Source organism: Oryctolagus cuniculus, chromosome 5, assembly GCF_051225735.1.
Source record: "Oryctolagus cuniculus isolate XC-2025 breed Fujian yellow rabbit chromosome 5, ASM5122573v1, whole genome shotgun sequence".
NCBI classification, from domain to species: domain Eukaryota; kingdom Metazoa; phylum Chordata; class Mammalia; order Lagomorpha; family Leporidae; genus Oryctolagus; species Oryctolagus cuniculus.
This window is the reverse complement of record NC_142871.1, coordinates 148574370-148588430: the sequence shown is the minus strand read 5'-3', so window position 1 is coordinate 148588430 and position 14061 is coordinate 148574370. Positions and strand designations below refer to the sequence as shown.

At 41.4% G+C, this 14061-nt stretch overlaps 1 protein-coding gene across 7 annotated transcripts in view; it reads right to left on the bottom strand.

The window, feature by feature from the left end:
• Positions 1–14061, bottom strand: part of CDKAL1 (CDKAL1 threonylcarbamoyladenosine tRNA methylthiotransferase) — a 731906-nt gene that overhangs the window by 132668 nt on the left and 585177 nt on the right. For all 7 annotated transcript variants that reach the window (XM_008262511.5, XM_002714231.6, XM_089333334.1 and 4 more), the window contains one exon: positions 12957–13019. In XM_008262511.5, coding sequence (XP_008260733.1) covers positions 12957–13019 — 63 coding nt within the window. The remainder of the gene's footprint in view (positions 1–12956; positions 13020–14061) is intronic.

Sequence of the window (14061 nt, the reverse complement as noted above, 5' to 3'; positions counted from 1 at the left end):
AGAGCAAAGGATCAGAAGCCACTCAAGGACCCAACAATAAGTCTAGTTAAATAAATATGGTAAACATCTGGCTACAGAATATATTTACAGCTGCTTTTTGATAAAAGAATAAGTAGCTCTCTATGGGATGATTGAAATGCTGTCCCAGATACACTGCGAAGTGGAAAAAGAATTTGTAGTGTGTTATTGTTTGAATTTTAAAAGGCATATATTTAGGGGCCAGTGTGTGGTACTGCAAGTTAAGCGGTCTCTTGAAATGCTGGCATCCCATGATAGTGCTGGTTCAAGTCCACACTGCTCTGCTTCCAGTCCAGCTCCTAGCTAACATGCTCATTATTCCTGGGACATCCCCTCTACGTACTGACAGAGTTCTAAGTTTGTGCAGTTAGAAGACTAGGTTTCAGTCCTGTGCTTGTCGTGGGATGATAGGTAAATATCTTGTGTTGTTATGGTATACAGATCCAAATAAGAATAAAATACACATTATATGTGTGTGCATATATATATATTTATTTATATCAATAAGTAAATAAATATATATACATGTAATTAAAGTCTAGCTTATAACTAAATACCCTCTCCTGGTAGGGCAGAGAGGACAGTAAGATATGGTCCTGTCCTTAACACATTGGTAATTCAGTAGGACAAGCAGTGAAGCCAAAAATAAATCTACAACAGAACAAAATAATTACAATATAATGTACCATCATCTTGCCCCACTTTTGGATGGTAAGTGTCTTCACCCCCCCCCCCAGCCATTTTGCCTGTCTCCCAAGAAGAAATGCAACTCTTTGTTGCACAGCAAGACAAATAACAAACATTTGTGTGAAGCTACAAGAAAAGTTCATGGAGAATGAATTCAAGGTTAAGTTTATTTCAGTGCCAAAATTTTCTGAAATCTCTGTGACATTTTTTATAATCATGTTTTCCTTAAAGATTTTTACATGGTATTTTGATACAAGTCATAGGGGCGGCATGATAAGAGGACAATGCTGTACACTGGAAAGCATGCAAAGAAGGGTAAGAAATTCAACTTGAATTTCTTGAAGGATAATTAAGAATTCAGTAGGACACAGGAGTCTTTTCTGGCCCTATATAGCAGAGATGTCATCCCGTGAGCTGTCTCTAGTTAAGGCTCTCACCAGCAAGAATGGACAAAGCCGGCATTGAGTTTTCCTGTTGCCATCTGCAGTGGAAGGGAAAGAAGCACCCGAGGCACCCCACTGAAGATCCCCAAATCACACTGTCCAGGAGGGACATGATGGAGGGTGGAAAGCAGGGACATCCAAGAAATTATGTGGAGAAATGCAAAAGTAGAGGGAATACTAGGAAATCTGAGTATAAAAAATGTATCATAAAAGAAAACTCAGCCTGCATGAACAGAGAACCTGAAGACAATGGACAATGGCAGCTGTTAACAGACGGAGGGCAGGAAAGGGCAAAGGAGAGAGAGATGCCAGTCCTACAAACATCTAACTACATCTACTTAAAGCCTTAAAGTTGAAGCTAGAACAGTGTTCATAAGAAATAAAAAGTAAATCATCAAGACAAAACCAACCGAACAAACCATGGCTTTAAAATGACCCCATATCCTCCTAAAGTGAATTAGAGAGAACTTGCCATAGTTGGGATAGTTTTATGCTTCCCTAGTAAATAAAAGTGGAAAAGACTCCTTCAGTACCTATGTGTCTACCATATAACGATTGTTAAATCCAAAAGGACTTGAGTATTTAAAACGCCTTCATTTTTATTTGACACATGCATTTATACTCCTAGAATCCTGAAAACACCCAAAGGTAGAGTGTTGATTGATGGGAAATATTAGCAATCATTCAAAGAAGCAAGTTCACTTGTTTTCTTCCCAGATGCTGCATCTCTCTAGTTTCCCAATGCCAAGAGTGTTAATGCATACATTTTAATAGTGCCATAAATGCAAACTATAATCACGTCTTCTTAATCTTGCCTAAAAACTCTGGAGAGAATGAATTTATTGGCCATGGAGACACTTTTGATGCACTAGTCTTTGTAAACGGAATTCTGGAAATGGTTTTGCACAACTCAGAATGTGTCCTGGGGGCTGGTAACCATCTGAGAGCGGTACTGGGACCAGGGCCTTTCAGTTAATAACACACTGAGAAGACAAAGGCCAGGCCTGGGGAGTGCATTCTGCAAAGAGTGTCAGCCCACACTCCACCCATCACCAGGCTCTCGACAGCCTTAAAACTGGAGCAGTAGAGCCAAGCAGGAAAGAGGCAGTAATTGCTTCCTCCTTTCTCTGGTGGATGTCTATATAACTTGTTTTAAGCATCATTAGCATTAATGCTTCTCAGTACATCTCAATAAAAATAACTTGAGCCACAGAGAAGTCATTAAAAATATTTTATGATAAAATGTATCACTGAGAAACAAAGTGTACCTGTTTTTGGGGCAGAGGGAGTGATTTGAGAATTATTCTTCCTTGAAAATACCGTATGGGTGCTTTTTACTTTCATGTCTCTCTGTGCCTTCCAAGCAATTTTCCAAACAGGTTTCTGTTGTGAGATCTGAGACTCAAAGTCAAGTGAGTAAGTTGTTATCTCTTCTCAAATAAGCCAGGAAATGTTTGATCAACTGTAGCTGACAGAGGTGTTAGCCTCTGATGAGGAGGCCGGGGATATTACAGAAGGATTGGGTTAGGAAAAGGAAGGTTCTTCATATTAAACAAAGGGAAGGGCTTTTTTAAAAAATCATTTTTCAATTCACCCTATTGCGGACGATGCTTTCCGTTTTGTCAGTCCCTCCTTATTTTGTCCAAATGAGTAATGCACAGGCAATTTAGAGCTGCCAGACACAAACAGAACACACAAATAAAAAAGAATTCCAGATAAACAATGGGTACATTTTTAGCAAAAGATGTCCCATATATTGCAGACATCATACTTATACTAAAAATATAATTCATTGTTTACCTAAAATTCAAATGCAACTGGGTTTCTTACATTCTTACCAGCTAAGCCCCACATGTACCCAGCTTAACACAGTGAGAGGAGAGTGTGCTAGCCTAGTGCGTCATCTGAATGCAGATGAGAAGGCTTGATGGACAGGAAACACTGGTAGGGAGACACAGGAAAAAACGGTTGATGGCACAGTGTAGGTATCTTGACATTGTCAAGAAAGGTGGTACCTAGTGACAGGTGCAGGCTTGATGGCGGAAGACAAGCCAGGATGCCTGGCAGCAGAGTGGTAGGGGTGAGTGGCCAGGGATGGACGATCCCCACTCTTGTTCTTGGGACAATGCCAATCCTCCTTGCCCCTTTGCTAATTGCTTTCTTAGGCTAGTGAATTTCACATACATAACCAATGGCAGTGGAAACACACCTTTAGGCTTAGCAAGTACTTTGAAAATACAGCAACTGTCCTATGTCCTATCTATGTAAATCTTTCAATTAATTTTTGATTGACACTTTTATATTGAATGTTAGCCAAGGATATGACCATGAGCTGTGCTTGTTCCCTATTACTGACATTCCTGGGAAGCTTCGGTAGGGAGCCAGAGAGAACAGAATATGCTACTAAGTAGAGCATTCTAAGACAAGGGCCCAGAAACTTTCCACTTTTCTGCATCATGAGCTTACCTGCCCATAAAAAGGAAATCACAAAGTTAATTTTTTTCTCTCTAAATGCTAAAAGCCTCTAGTTTCCCAATTTCAAGAGGGAGAGAGTTTGGTAATCTATACATGTAAAAAGTGACATTCAGGCTGGCATTGTGGTGCAGCAGGTTAAGCTGCCACCTGTGACAATGGCATCCTATGTGGATGCCAGTTCAAGTCCTGGCTGCTTTCACTTCCTGTTTGGCTCCTTGCTAATGTGTCTGGAAAAGCAGCGGAGGACAGCCCAAGTGCTTGGGCCCCTGGACCTACATAGGAGACCCAGCTGGAATTCCAGGCTCCTGGTTTCAGGCTGGCCCAGTACTGGCCATTGTGGTCATTTGGGGATAACAGATCTCTCTCTGTCTTCTACCAATATAATGCTAACTATAATCACATATTTTTAATCTTGCACAAAAACTCTGGAGAGAATGAATAGTGGCTCATGAAAATACTTTCATTTCACTATTCTTTGTAAACAGAACTCTGGAGATTGCTCTGTGCAGTTCAGGATCTGTATTGAGGGGTAGTGCAGTGGGTTAAACTGCTGCTTGCAATGCCAGCATCCCATATGATTACTAGTTCAAGTCCCAGCTGCTCCACTTCTGACCCAATTCCCCACTAATGTGCCTGGGAAAGCAATGGACGATGGCCCAAGTGCTTGGGGCCCTGTTAGCCACATGGGAGACCCAGAAGAAGTTCTTGGCTCCTGTCTTCAGCCTGGCCCAGTCCTGGTCATTTTAGCCATTTGGGGAGTGAACTAGCAGATGGAAGCGCGCGCGCGCTCTCTCTCTCTCTCCCTCTCCCTCTCCATCTCCCTTCCTCTTTCTCCCTCTCTAACTCTACCTTTCAAATAAGTAATTAAAAAAAGAAAAGAATCCCCATTGAAGGTTGGCAATCAACCTAGCTGGAGTTCTGATCAGCTGATCAGGGAAGCTTCTGCCTATCTTTAACCCACCCTGCTGTCATGTTCCCACCACAGTGTACCGTGACTTAGGAGATTTTCTCTTTAAGTTCACGAAGTGGTATATGGTTAAGGCTCTGGTTCAGTTGACTTCTCTAGCTTGGACATCCCCCTGGGTCTTGGCCCTAAAGAAGCCCAATCCTGGCCAGCACCATGGCTCACTTGGCTAATCCTCCGCCTGTGGCGCCGGCACCCCAGGTTCCAGTCCTGGTTGAGGTGCTGGGGACTTAGTCCTGGTTGCTCCTCTTCCAGTCCAGCTCTCTGCTGTGGCCCAGGAGGGCAGTGGAGGATGGCTCAAGTGCCTGGACCCCTGCACCCGCATGCGAGACCGGGAGGAAGTACCTGGCTCCTGGCTTCTGATCAGCGCAGCGCCAGCCGTAGCAGCCATTAGGAGAGCGATCCAACGGAAGGAAGACCTTTCTCTCTGTCTCTCTCTCACTGTCTACAACTCTCTCTCTCTCTCTCTCTCTCACTATGTAACTCTGCCTGGCAAAAATAAAAATAAAAATAAAAAAAATAAAATAAAGAAGTCCAGTCCTTTGGCAGGACCACTGCGCTACCGCTGTGTCCCTTACCCCATGGCAGAGGATCCTGGGAAGAAAGTAAGTGGATGGAGTTCCACTAGAAACAACGCATAACAGTCATCTGCTAGTCTTGGTGCAATACCAGCCCTAACACCCAGCTTAAATCCAGTTTCCTTCTCCCCAGGCTGATGGTGAACCAATCAGTTTGGAGAACTTGTCTGTTTCTTGTCCTCTTGTCTCTCCTTCTTCTTCACACCCTGTTTGGATGTGGAGTTTACTGATTTAAGATTTAGATGTGGGGTTGGGGAGAGAGAGAAGAAGGCCCACTGTGACCTTGAGCTGTGTTTGTCAGTCCACCTTTCAGGAGCGCATCTGGCCCTGCAGATTTCCAGCTCTGTGGCACATGAATGATTAGCGTGGACTCGGGAGGGAGCTGGCCTGCCCTGCAATTTCCTAGCTGCAGAGTCAGGAGAATTTCTTCAACCTCCTTGTGTCCCTCAACAGGGATAACAAGCGTGCTCCTGTTGTAGATTGGTATAATGACTACAGGAGTCACGTGTGTATGAGAACACTTCAAAAAGTTTACAGAAAGGTGGGATTCAAAGAAAATTCATTTCAGCAAAAAATTTTTTTGAAAACGCATAGTTTTTTTGTAATGTGTATCATCCATGTACATTTTGAAGTCCTCTTTTATGTAAATCTTTCAGAATAATGTCAGCTGTGTGGTGTGCTTTAGATGATTGCTGTATCATCATCATCATCATCATCATCATCATCATCATCATCATCATCAAGGACAACTCTGATTTTCCCCTCAGTCAGTATACACACACACACACACACACACACAATGATGTATCAGGATATATCATTTCAACAGCAGCAAAATCTCCTTACTTAGCTTCCTACTACCCATCTGTCTGGTTACAGTAACAAAGTTACTTAAACCAACATGTACACATAGCATTTAATTTTTAGAACAACCCCACATGAAAAAGGAAAACTCGGAGGAACAATATCAAAGGCAGGCTGTGCGATTCCATTTAAGTCACAAGTGCCCAAGGGTTAAAAATGAGGGGAATACTCTGGATTACGTGGGTACGGATGAGGCAATCAGAGCAGGTAGGGGGCCTCTGCCGAGGGGTGACAATTAGGGGAAGATCACCCTGAGAGGGAAGGTGTCTCAATGAAGGAAAGCACAGGTCTCAAACCAAAGGAGCTCTTCACCGCCCTTTCATTCACTCGGCCTTGGAACGGAGTTGATGCCACGTTCTTAACGTTTGCCCACCTACTCACATACTCCCCTCCCTGTGTCTCAAGGCCATGCCCAGAGCACGGCTTAGTGGAGGAACATGTGTCAGCACAGCAAACAATAAGGAAACTCCACCAATTAGCTATGCATTCCATTGTTCCTGATATTTAGCAACATCCCTAAATTTACTTTTAAAACATTTTTTTATCTTTGCCAAAGATGGGAACTGGAGTTAAGTACACGCGTGGCTTTGTGCAATCTGCTGCAGAGAACTGTTTTAAGCATGGCATAAACACGCCAGATCAAGGACTTGTTTCTTCATCTGCACGTGCCATGGAAATCTGGCTATCATCGACTGCCGGATCCATTAAAAACTGAATTTGCTATTTCCAGACAGCAGATAGCTCAAAGCTCAACAGGGCCAGCAGGCAGTCGTCCAAATTCACATCTCCTTCTGTAGAAGAACAACTCAAAGCACTCTGTTGCTACGTTATGTTATTCAAAGAACAGGGGGGAAACGAAGGCTTGACAACACCGTGATGGCTCAGGAAGGCGTCAAGTGGCCACGACGCTTCAAACACGAAGGGCTGGGGGAGGGGACTTTTGGGATCTGATGGCTCTAAGCAAATCTGATTAACACAGGATGTACACCGATAGATGACCCCTGAGATGACACTGCCCCTTGTGCTTTCAAGGCTGTATCTGTGAAACTCGATGTCCCAGAGACTGATTCTCGGAGGGAAGAAGGGATGGTAGTATCTCCTTACACTTAAAAAAAGAAGTTTATTTATTTTCATCTACTTCAAAGGCAGAGTGAGAGAGAGCTTTTTACAACTACTCATTCACTCCTAAAATGCCTGCAATAGCCAGGGCCGGGCCAGGCCAAAGTCAGGGGCCTGCAACTCTGCCCAGGTTTCTCAGGGGGGCGGCAGGGGACCAAGCACTTGAGCCATCTTCTGCTACCTCTCAGGATGCATTAGCAGGAAGCTGGATTGGAAGCAGAGCAGCAGGGACTAGAACTGGCACTGCAATATGGGAGGTTCTTGTCCCAAACAGTGGCTTAACCTGCTGTGTCACAACGCCCGTCCTAATGCTACACTTCTGACACAGACTTTCACTGCATGTTTTTGTCCAAAGCTGAAGAAATTATGTATTTATAATATTTCACTGTACAATAGTAGATCCGAATCCCGGACATGTGTGTATTAACAACAGTTCTTAAGGTAGTCTTAGGAAATGTGGATTCTTGAAACATATATCTACATTTTTGCATATTTAATACTCCAACTAAAAATCCTGTGTATTGATACATTACTTAAAATTATTTCACTCAAGTTATAGCTAGAACAGTCTTTCAGATAAAATAATTCTCAGACTGATATTTTACGGCATCTAATTACATAAATAAATAATTCTGGGTAATATTGATTTCTACTTTCCTCATCTTTCATGCTCACAAATATCTGTTTGTCCCTTACCCATCTACCAACACACATTCAATCAATCACTTGTGATTCCCTTTTGATTTAACTACTCTCAATAATCCTATTTCATCGGACTAAATTTATTAAGAACCATATATTTGGGGCCAGCGCTGTGGCGCAGCAGGTTAACACCCTGGCCTAAAGCGTTGGCATCCCATATGGGCACCGGCTTGAGACCTGGCTGCTCCACTTCTGATCCAGCTCTCTGCTATGGCCTGGGAAAGTAGTAGAAGATGGTCCATGTGCTTGGGCCCCTGCACCCATGTGGGAGACCCAGAAGAAGCTCCTGCCTCCTGGCTTCAGATCGGTGACCATTGTGGCCAATTGAGGAGTGAACCATTGGATGGAACACCTCTCTCTCTCTCTCTCTCTCTTTCTTTCTCTCTCTGTGTGTGTGTGTGTAACTCTAACTTTCAAATAAATCTTAAAAAAAAAAAAAAGAACCATATTCTTGAGAGGGTATTAAGATCAGGTTTATTCCTAAAATATCAGTGTTTCTAAAAATAGTATATTCGTATCTCTATTATTTTTAAATGAAACGTCTGTTTCTGGATATAAATTAATCCCAACTACTTTATCCTGGGACTGCTGAGTGGACGGGGGCTCCCTGGGCACTGGGTCTCAGGCAGCTGCACTTTGAGAGTCCTTCTGTTAATGACCTATGGGTTTTACAGGCTGTCCTTGCTTTCATTTAGCGTGCTGTCATTGCCGATCTGAGCTCTGACTTCCTGAAGCAGTAACCACCCTCTTTTTTAACTGCTGTTTGGGTTGACTGTGATTTGGGAGAAGCGTGTTTGTTAGAACTGCTTTGTAACAGAGTGGTCCGTTTGTGTACAGGGGCACTGAAGAAGTAATGAGGTGAGGGCAGAGAACTAGACAGGAATGTGCACCGTCTGGCCCCGCTGGCTTGCTGCAGGCTCTGAGCTGTGCCGAAATGGCCTGGATCGCAGAACTAGGACCTCTGGTTGAGTAGAGCCCGCGTATTCCTCTTCTTTCTACTCATGCGCTAACTTATCAAAGATGCTAACTTATCAAGGGCATTCATCCACAGCTGGTTTTGACACATATGAATTTGTTCATAGTTCAGTTGCTATATGTCTACAGATGCAGCAAAATTATTAAAATCATGGAAGGCAACAAAAGGAAAAAGAGAAGCCCACTGCATCAACACAGGGGCTATATAATGCAAAGTTTCTTCTCAACATGTCTATTGATTTTTTTATATATATATACACATACATACAGAAAAAATTATTAATTTAACAAGTCACTGAAGGAAAATGAGAAGCCCACTTGACAAAACACATAAAGTATGACAGTGACAATCTGTTAAAGACTCAGTTTTAACGGTGCGGCATGTATTGATTCATACAGATTTACTGTGTTTAGGAACTGATTCAACTGCAGATGTCCAAAACTGCTTTCAACCTAAAGAGAGTTTTCTAACTTTTTCCTTCCTGGTATTTTCATATATTACAATCACTTTCTACATTAGCAGATTATACACATCTGTATTTAGTTAGTAAACCTAGGTTTCCCCCCGAATACAAAATCCTGATAAAGTCTAACACAGAGAAAAAAGAGGGAGACATCTTTTATGTGGATGACAGTATTTTGTTCGGGCCAAGGACACACGGCACATGCTAATTTACATTACTTTAATAAAAGTGTTCTAATTATAGCCTGTCCTAACTGACCTGTGAAATTATCCAAAGGGAAAATTCAACTCTGGGCTGACTTTCTACAACCTGGGAGGCCTCTAGCCCTGTAACCTTTCCTGGAAGTTAGTAAGGTATGTTTTCAGAAACTACAAGCTATGTTTATTATCTGTTTACTAAAATAACAGGAAAGAATATGACGCATAAAATGTAATCAGGTTACCTGCTACTTTGCATTACCTTTATTAATGTTCCCTTTTATTAGGGCAGATCAATAGGAATCCGCTTTCACTGAGACTCTGACGCAGGTCTCTCTCTTTTCTTTAATTCTAAGAAATCCTGAAAACAATTTTTCAAACATGGACGTGGAACCAGGGACTACAGTCCAAACCCAGGAGTTCTTCCAGAGTCAAGCAACATTTCTTCATGTAAGAAATGAAGAGTGTTTCCTGAGACTTATTTTGGGCACACATTTTGCTGTGAGCTGTATTTGCTTTTTGCAATAGCGCTGAAGAGAAAACCAACTGACCATGTACAACCTAAACAATGGCTTTAGGGCTTGACCAAGAAATGCACCTGGCCTCTCAAACAACCCGTTTGTTTAACCTGGTGACTTTCCTGTGTCTGGGGTCAGGGCAGGAGCAATCTTGGTTGGTGAGGACAGAAGAGCAAATACGACCTGACTCACTGAGGACAGAACAGAACGGCCGTACTAACTACCCTTTGTAATTACAACTGTTTTAACAGTTTCTAGTAGGCAAGGCTATCATTTAAGTGACCCTCTATAATTTGGGATAAAACCCCAGGAAATTATGCCAACTTTAGAACAGGAGTTGTGTTTCTGAGTTTACTCAGCATCATGAAGCCACTGAAATGCTGAGTATTCCTCCTTTGGCATAAATTGACGTCAAGGGAAAAGTTAACACTAAAAGGAATTGAGCTCGAGAAAAAAGAAAACCACAACATTCACTCCTAGGAGCACACCATGGTTCCCTTTACTTTTTGCATCCATTTTATTATGGAAAATTTCAATCACATGGAAAAATATACAGAATAGATAGAATAATAAGCCCTCACAACCCCATCACTCCGTTTCCATAATCACCAACACATGGCCAATCTTATTTTACTTATTTGACCTTGTCCACTTCACTTTGGATTTTTTTTAAGCAAATCCCAGACAGCTGATATTTGATTTTATTTCGGCTTTCACTTACAACACAAGTGTGTATTTTCCTAAAGATTAGTCCAGAAATCTCGGTGAGCCTGAGACGTTGAAAACAACATGAACCACATCTTGTAAAACATTTTACGCTAAAACCTATCTGCCTAGAAAACGAATCTGCTTGAACATAATTGGGTAATTAAAATGACAACAGAACTTGAAATACAAGCCGCTATTCTTTTACTTAAAGGGGGAAAAGCGACATTCTGAGGCTGAGAAAATAGTGCATGCTACTCCATTCCTACGGTTTCTAGCTTTTGTGGACGTTCCAGTCAACAAGAGACAAAGTCAAAATCAGCATGGTTTGATTTGCCTGCATGTAGCTTGGAAAAATGGGAAAAGGCTAGTAAGAGGGCCAGGAGATGCCTGGAGCAAAAACCTTCTCCCTCTTCCTTCATCACACACTCACAGAAGAGAACAGAATCCACCAGGCCAAACCTAGGAGCCTCAGAAACCACTCCATGGAGCAGACCAGTGACTTACAGTAATTTATTACCCATCTTAAAACAAAGATCAAAAGGAACTCCATCTAGCATTTATATTCCTCATTGCCTGATGACTAATTTGTGGAGGAATGAAGTCTTCACAAGGGAAGCCAAAATAATCTTAGGTGACTTTGATACAATGCTACAAAGGATATGAGGAGGAAGCTGCTAGAAGCTGCACATGGCTAGGTTCCATTAAGAGTTCTAATAAAAGAATAATGGAATTTCCCTTAGCTGTGAATTAAAAACTGTTAGAAGTGGGCAAAATTTAGGAAAGTCAGACAAACCTTTGACTTGTCATAGCCTTTTATTACTTTCTCTCTCTCTCTCTCTCTTTCTCTAGTTAAATTTTAACTTTAGCCACTGTTGTACTTACACTCATTAAATGGCTTCATCTGAAAAAAATGCACCATTCTCATTAGCAATCTGACCAACCTCATTCCTTTCGCTCTTGTATTATTTATCAGCCCACACCTCTGTCTGCATTGTCAGACTCTATTGGTTCTCTTAATCTTTCAGCTTCCTGTGTCTGCAAAGCAACTGATCTAGCTTGAAAACTCTAACTCAGAATAATAGAATTTGTAATCCTGTACATCACCACCGTCACAGGGAACATAAACACCTCCTTTACAAACTGTTTGGTGCTTAAGTCCATTGATCACTTTAGAAACGCTAGGAGCTATTCAGATTCTTTCAACTTCTATGAACAACTGGGCACACGTTTTCCCTTCTGAATCCAGACATCTCTGGATTTTCAACTGAAGAAAGTAGTTTTCACACCACTTATTTTGGCTAGTTAAAAAATCCCCAGCACATGTCTCCCTGTAAATCCACAGATAAAGATTTAAGTTTATATTAGCATTTCAACTGGGCAAATTTTTTGTTTGCTTCTGAAATCACCTCAAATTAACAGATTTATTGGAACCCTACATGGCATAGAAGTTTCACACAAGTCTCAGGAATCCTGTAATATATTTCCCTATGAAGATGTGGTGATAAACATTTTCTTTTTTTTTTTTTCGCAAAGGAGTCACTGTCCTTTAAAAATGTATGATAAAATACCTCTAAGTGAAAAGGTATCTGGGAATTCTTCAAATCTGGGGACAGAGAATATGGAGTGCAAATGCAAGACCAACTAGGAATCTACAGAGCAAGGGGATGGGGAGACAAGGTCAAAGCTTACACCATTTGGGGTTCTGTGCGGCACAACTTTTGGCAAGTTGGCATTTCAGATGTAATGCCATGTCCTGCTGTTTGTTAAAGACTTTATTCAGAAAAGGAATTCTCCATCAGGAAGAATGGAGAACCAAGATTCGGCAGCCAATTTTTCAACTATCCCATTCTGAAAGCCAAGTTCACCCACTGCAGTACTTGGAAAGAGAAAGCAATGATGAACCCAGCAAACAACACCCAAATATCTGTCTTTTCACAGTCTTTGCAACTTCAGTGACAATATGCAGCTAGATTTTAATGTGGAGGAAACATAATAATTTTAGTTCAGAAATACAATTTTGTGTTTTCTTTAAAAAGTTTGAAAAATTAAGATTGAAATATAAATGTAACTGGTTAGCATACTTCAGGATCACCACCTATTGATTAAAACTGTGCTATTCATTCTGAAAGACAGAAGTCTTGCCAGTTTCCTAATTAAACACTAGTCCTGGGAGGTTTCATAATTAAAACACTAATCATCATCAGAACTCCACTATCTAATACAGTAATGAAATGTTTCTCTTACCTTGTGATCATACGGATTGTAGGAATGAAATACCTGAGAAAGATCTTTTGTTCTTTGCTTTTTCTGTGAAAGAAAACACAAACATTTGAAGGTTGGCAGCTGGCAAAAAAATACACATGTGCGAACATACTTATTTCTACGTATCTGTCTATAAACAGATCTAATATATTGTTTGTTCTGAAGAGTTTTCCTTTGTGAAAGCTGAGGGGACACATGGATGCAATTAGCAACCCAAGGCATTGTGGGGCGTTGTCACAGAGCAGCCAGACAACCTCTCCCTAAAAGGTTGCATAATTAAAACATTAATTACCAACAAAAACTGTTGTAAAATGCAAAACTCAGAGACTAAAATGGAGAAAAAAAAACAATGAAAAGAAATAAAACTCGACAGAGATTGAGGGCACGTTCAAGTTCCTTCTAACAACAACTGCTCTCCTTCAGCACTGGGCACTGGCACACATCCATTTACAAGAGCGAGCTCCTGTGGGCTTCCCCATCACGGCTGGGGTCTGCTTGTGCCTGCTGCCATGAACACACCTTTGTCCCATCACTCTAGGCAGCTCATATGCCTTGCATGCTATGCATACACCATAGGTGCTCAATGAGTATGGGATAAATTAACGAATCAACAAACAGTAAGACAGGCAACGTAACTGGTAGTATCTATAACGATGACACATGCCTCGTAGATAGTTATGAAAAGAGAAGGCTCTTCACTTTTAATGATGTATTCCTCTCAAGTTCATGCAGGCACTCCTCAAATTCCTTTTCTCTCCCCACTCCCTAGTGTCTGTGACAGGCAAGAAGTGTGGTGCTCTCTCATTACAGCCAAGTACTACAATCAACTCAACCGCTGCCATCTGTCTATCCCCCACAACCACTAGAACAATTTCGTGTATGGCTTCAAATCTTCTTTGTATATAAGAGGCTACTTCAACACGGAAAATGGAATTAAATGGAAAATGGAATTAAAACATAAGTTTCTTGTGCGAATTTTTTTTCTTTTGAAATCCATGCATAGTTGTCTCATGATACATATCTGCCATGAGTTTTTTGCATGGATTTCAGAATTTTTTGCAACAAATTACATTTATCTTTTAATCAT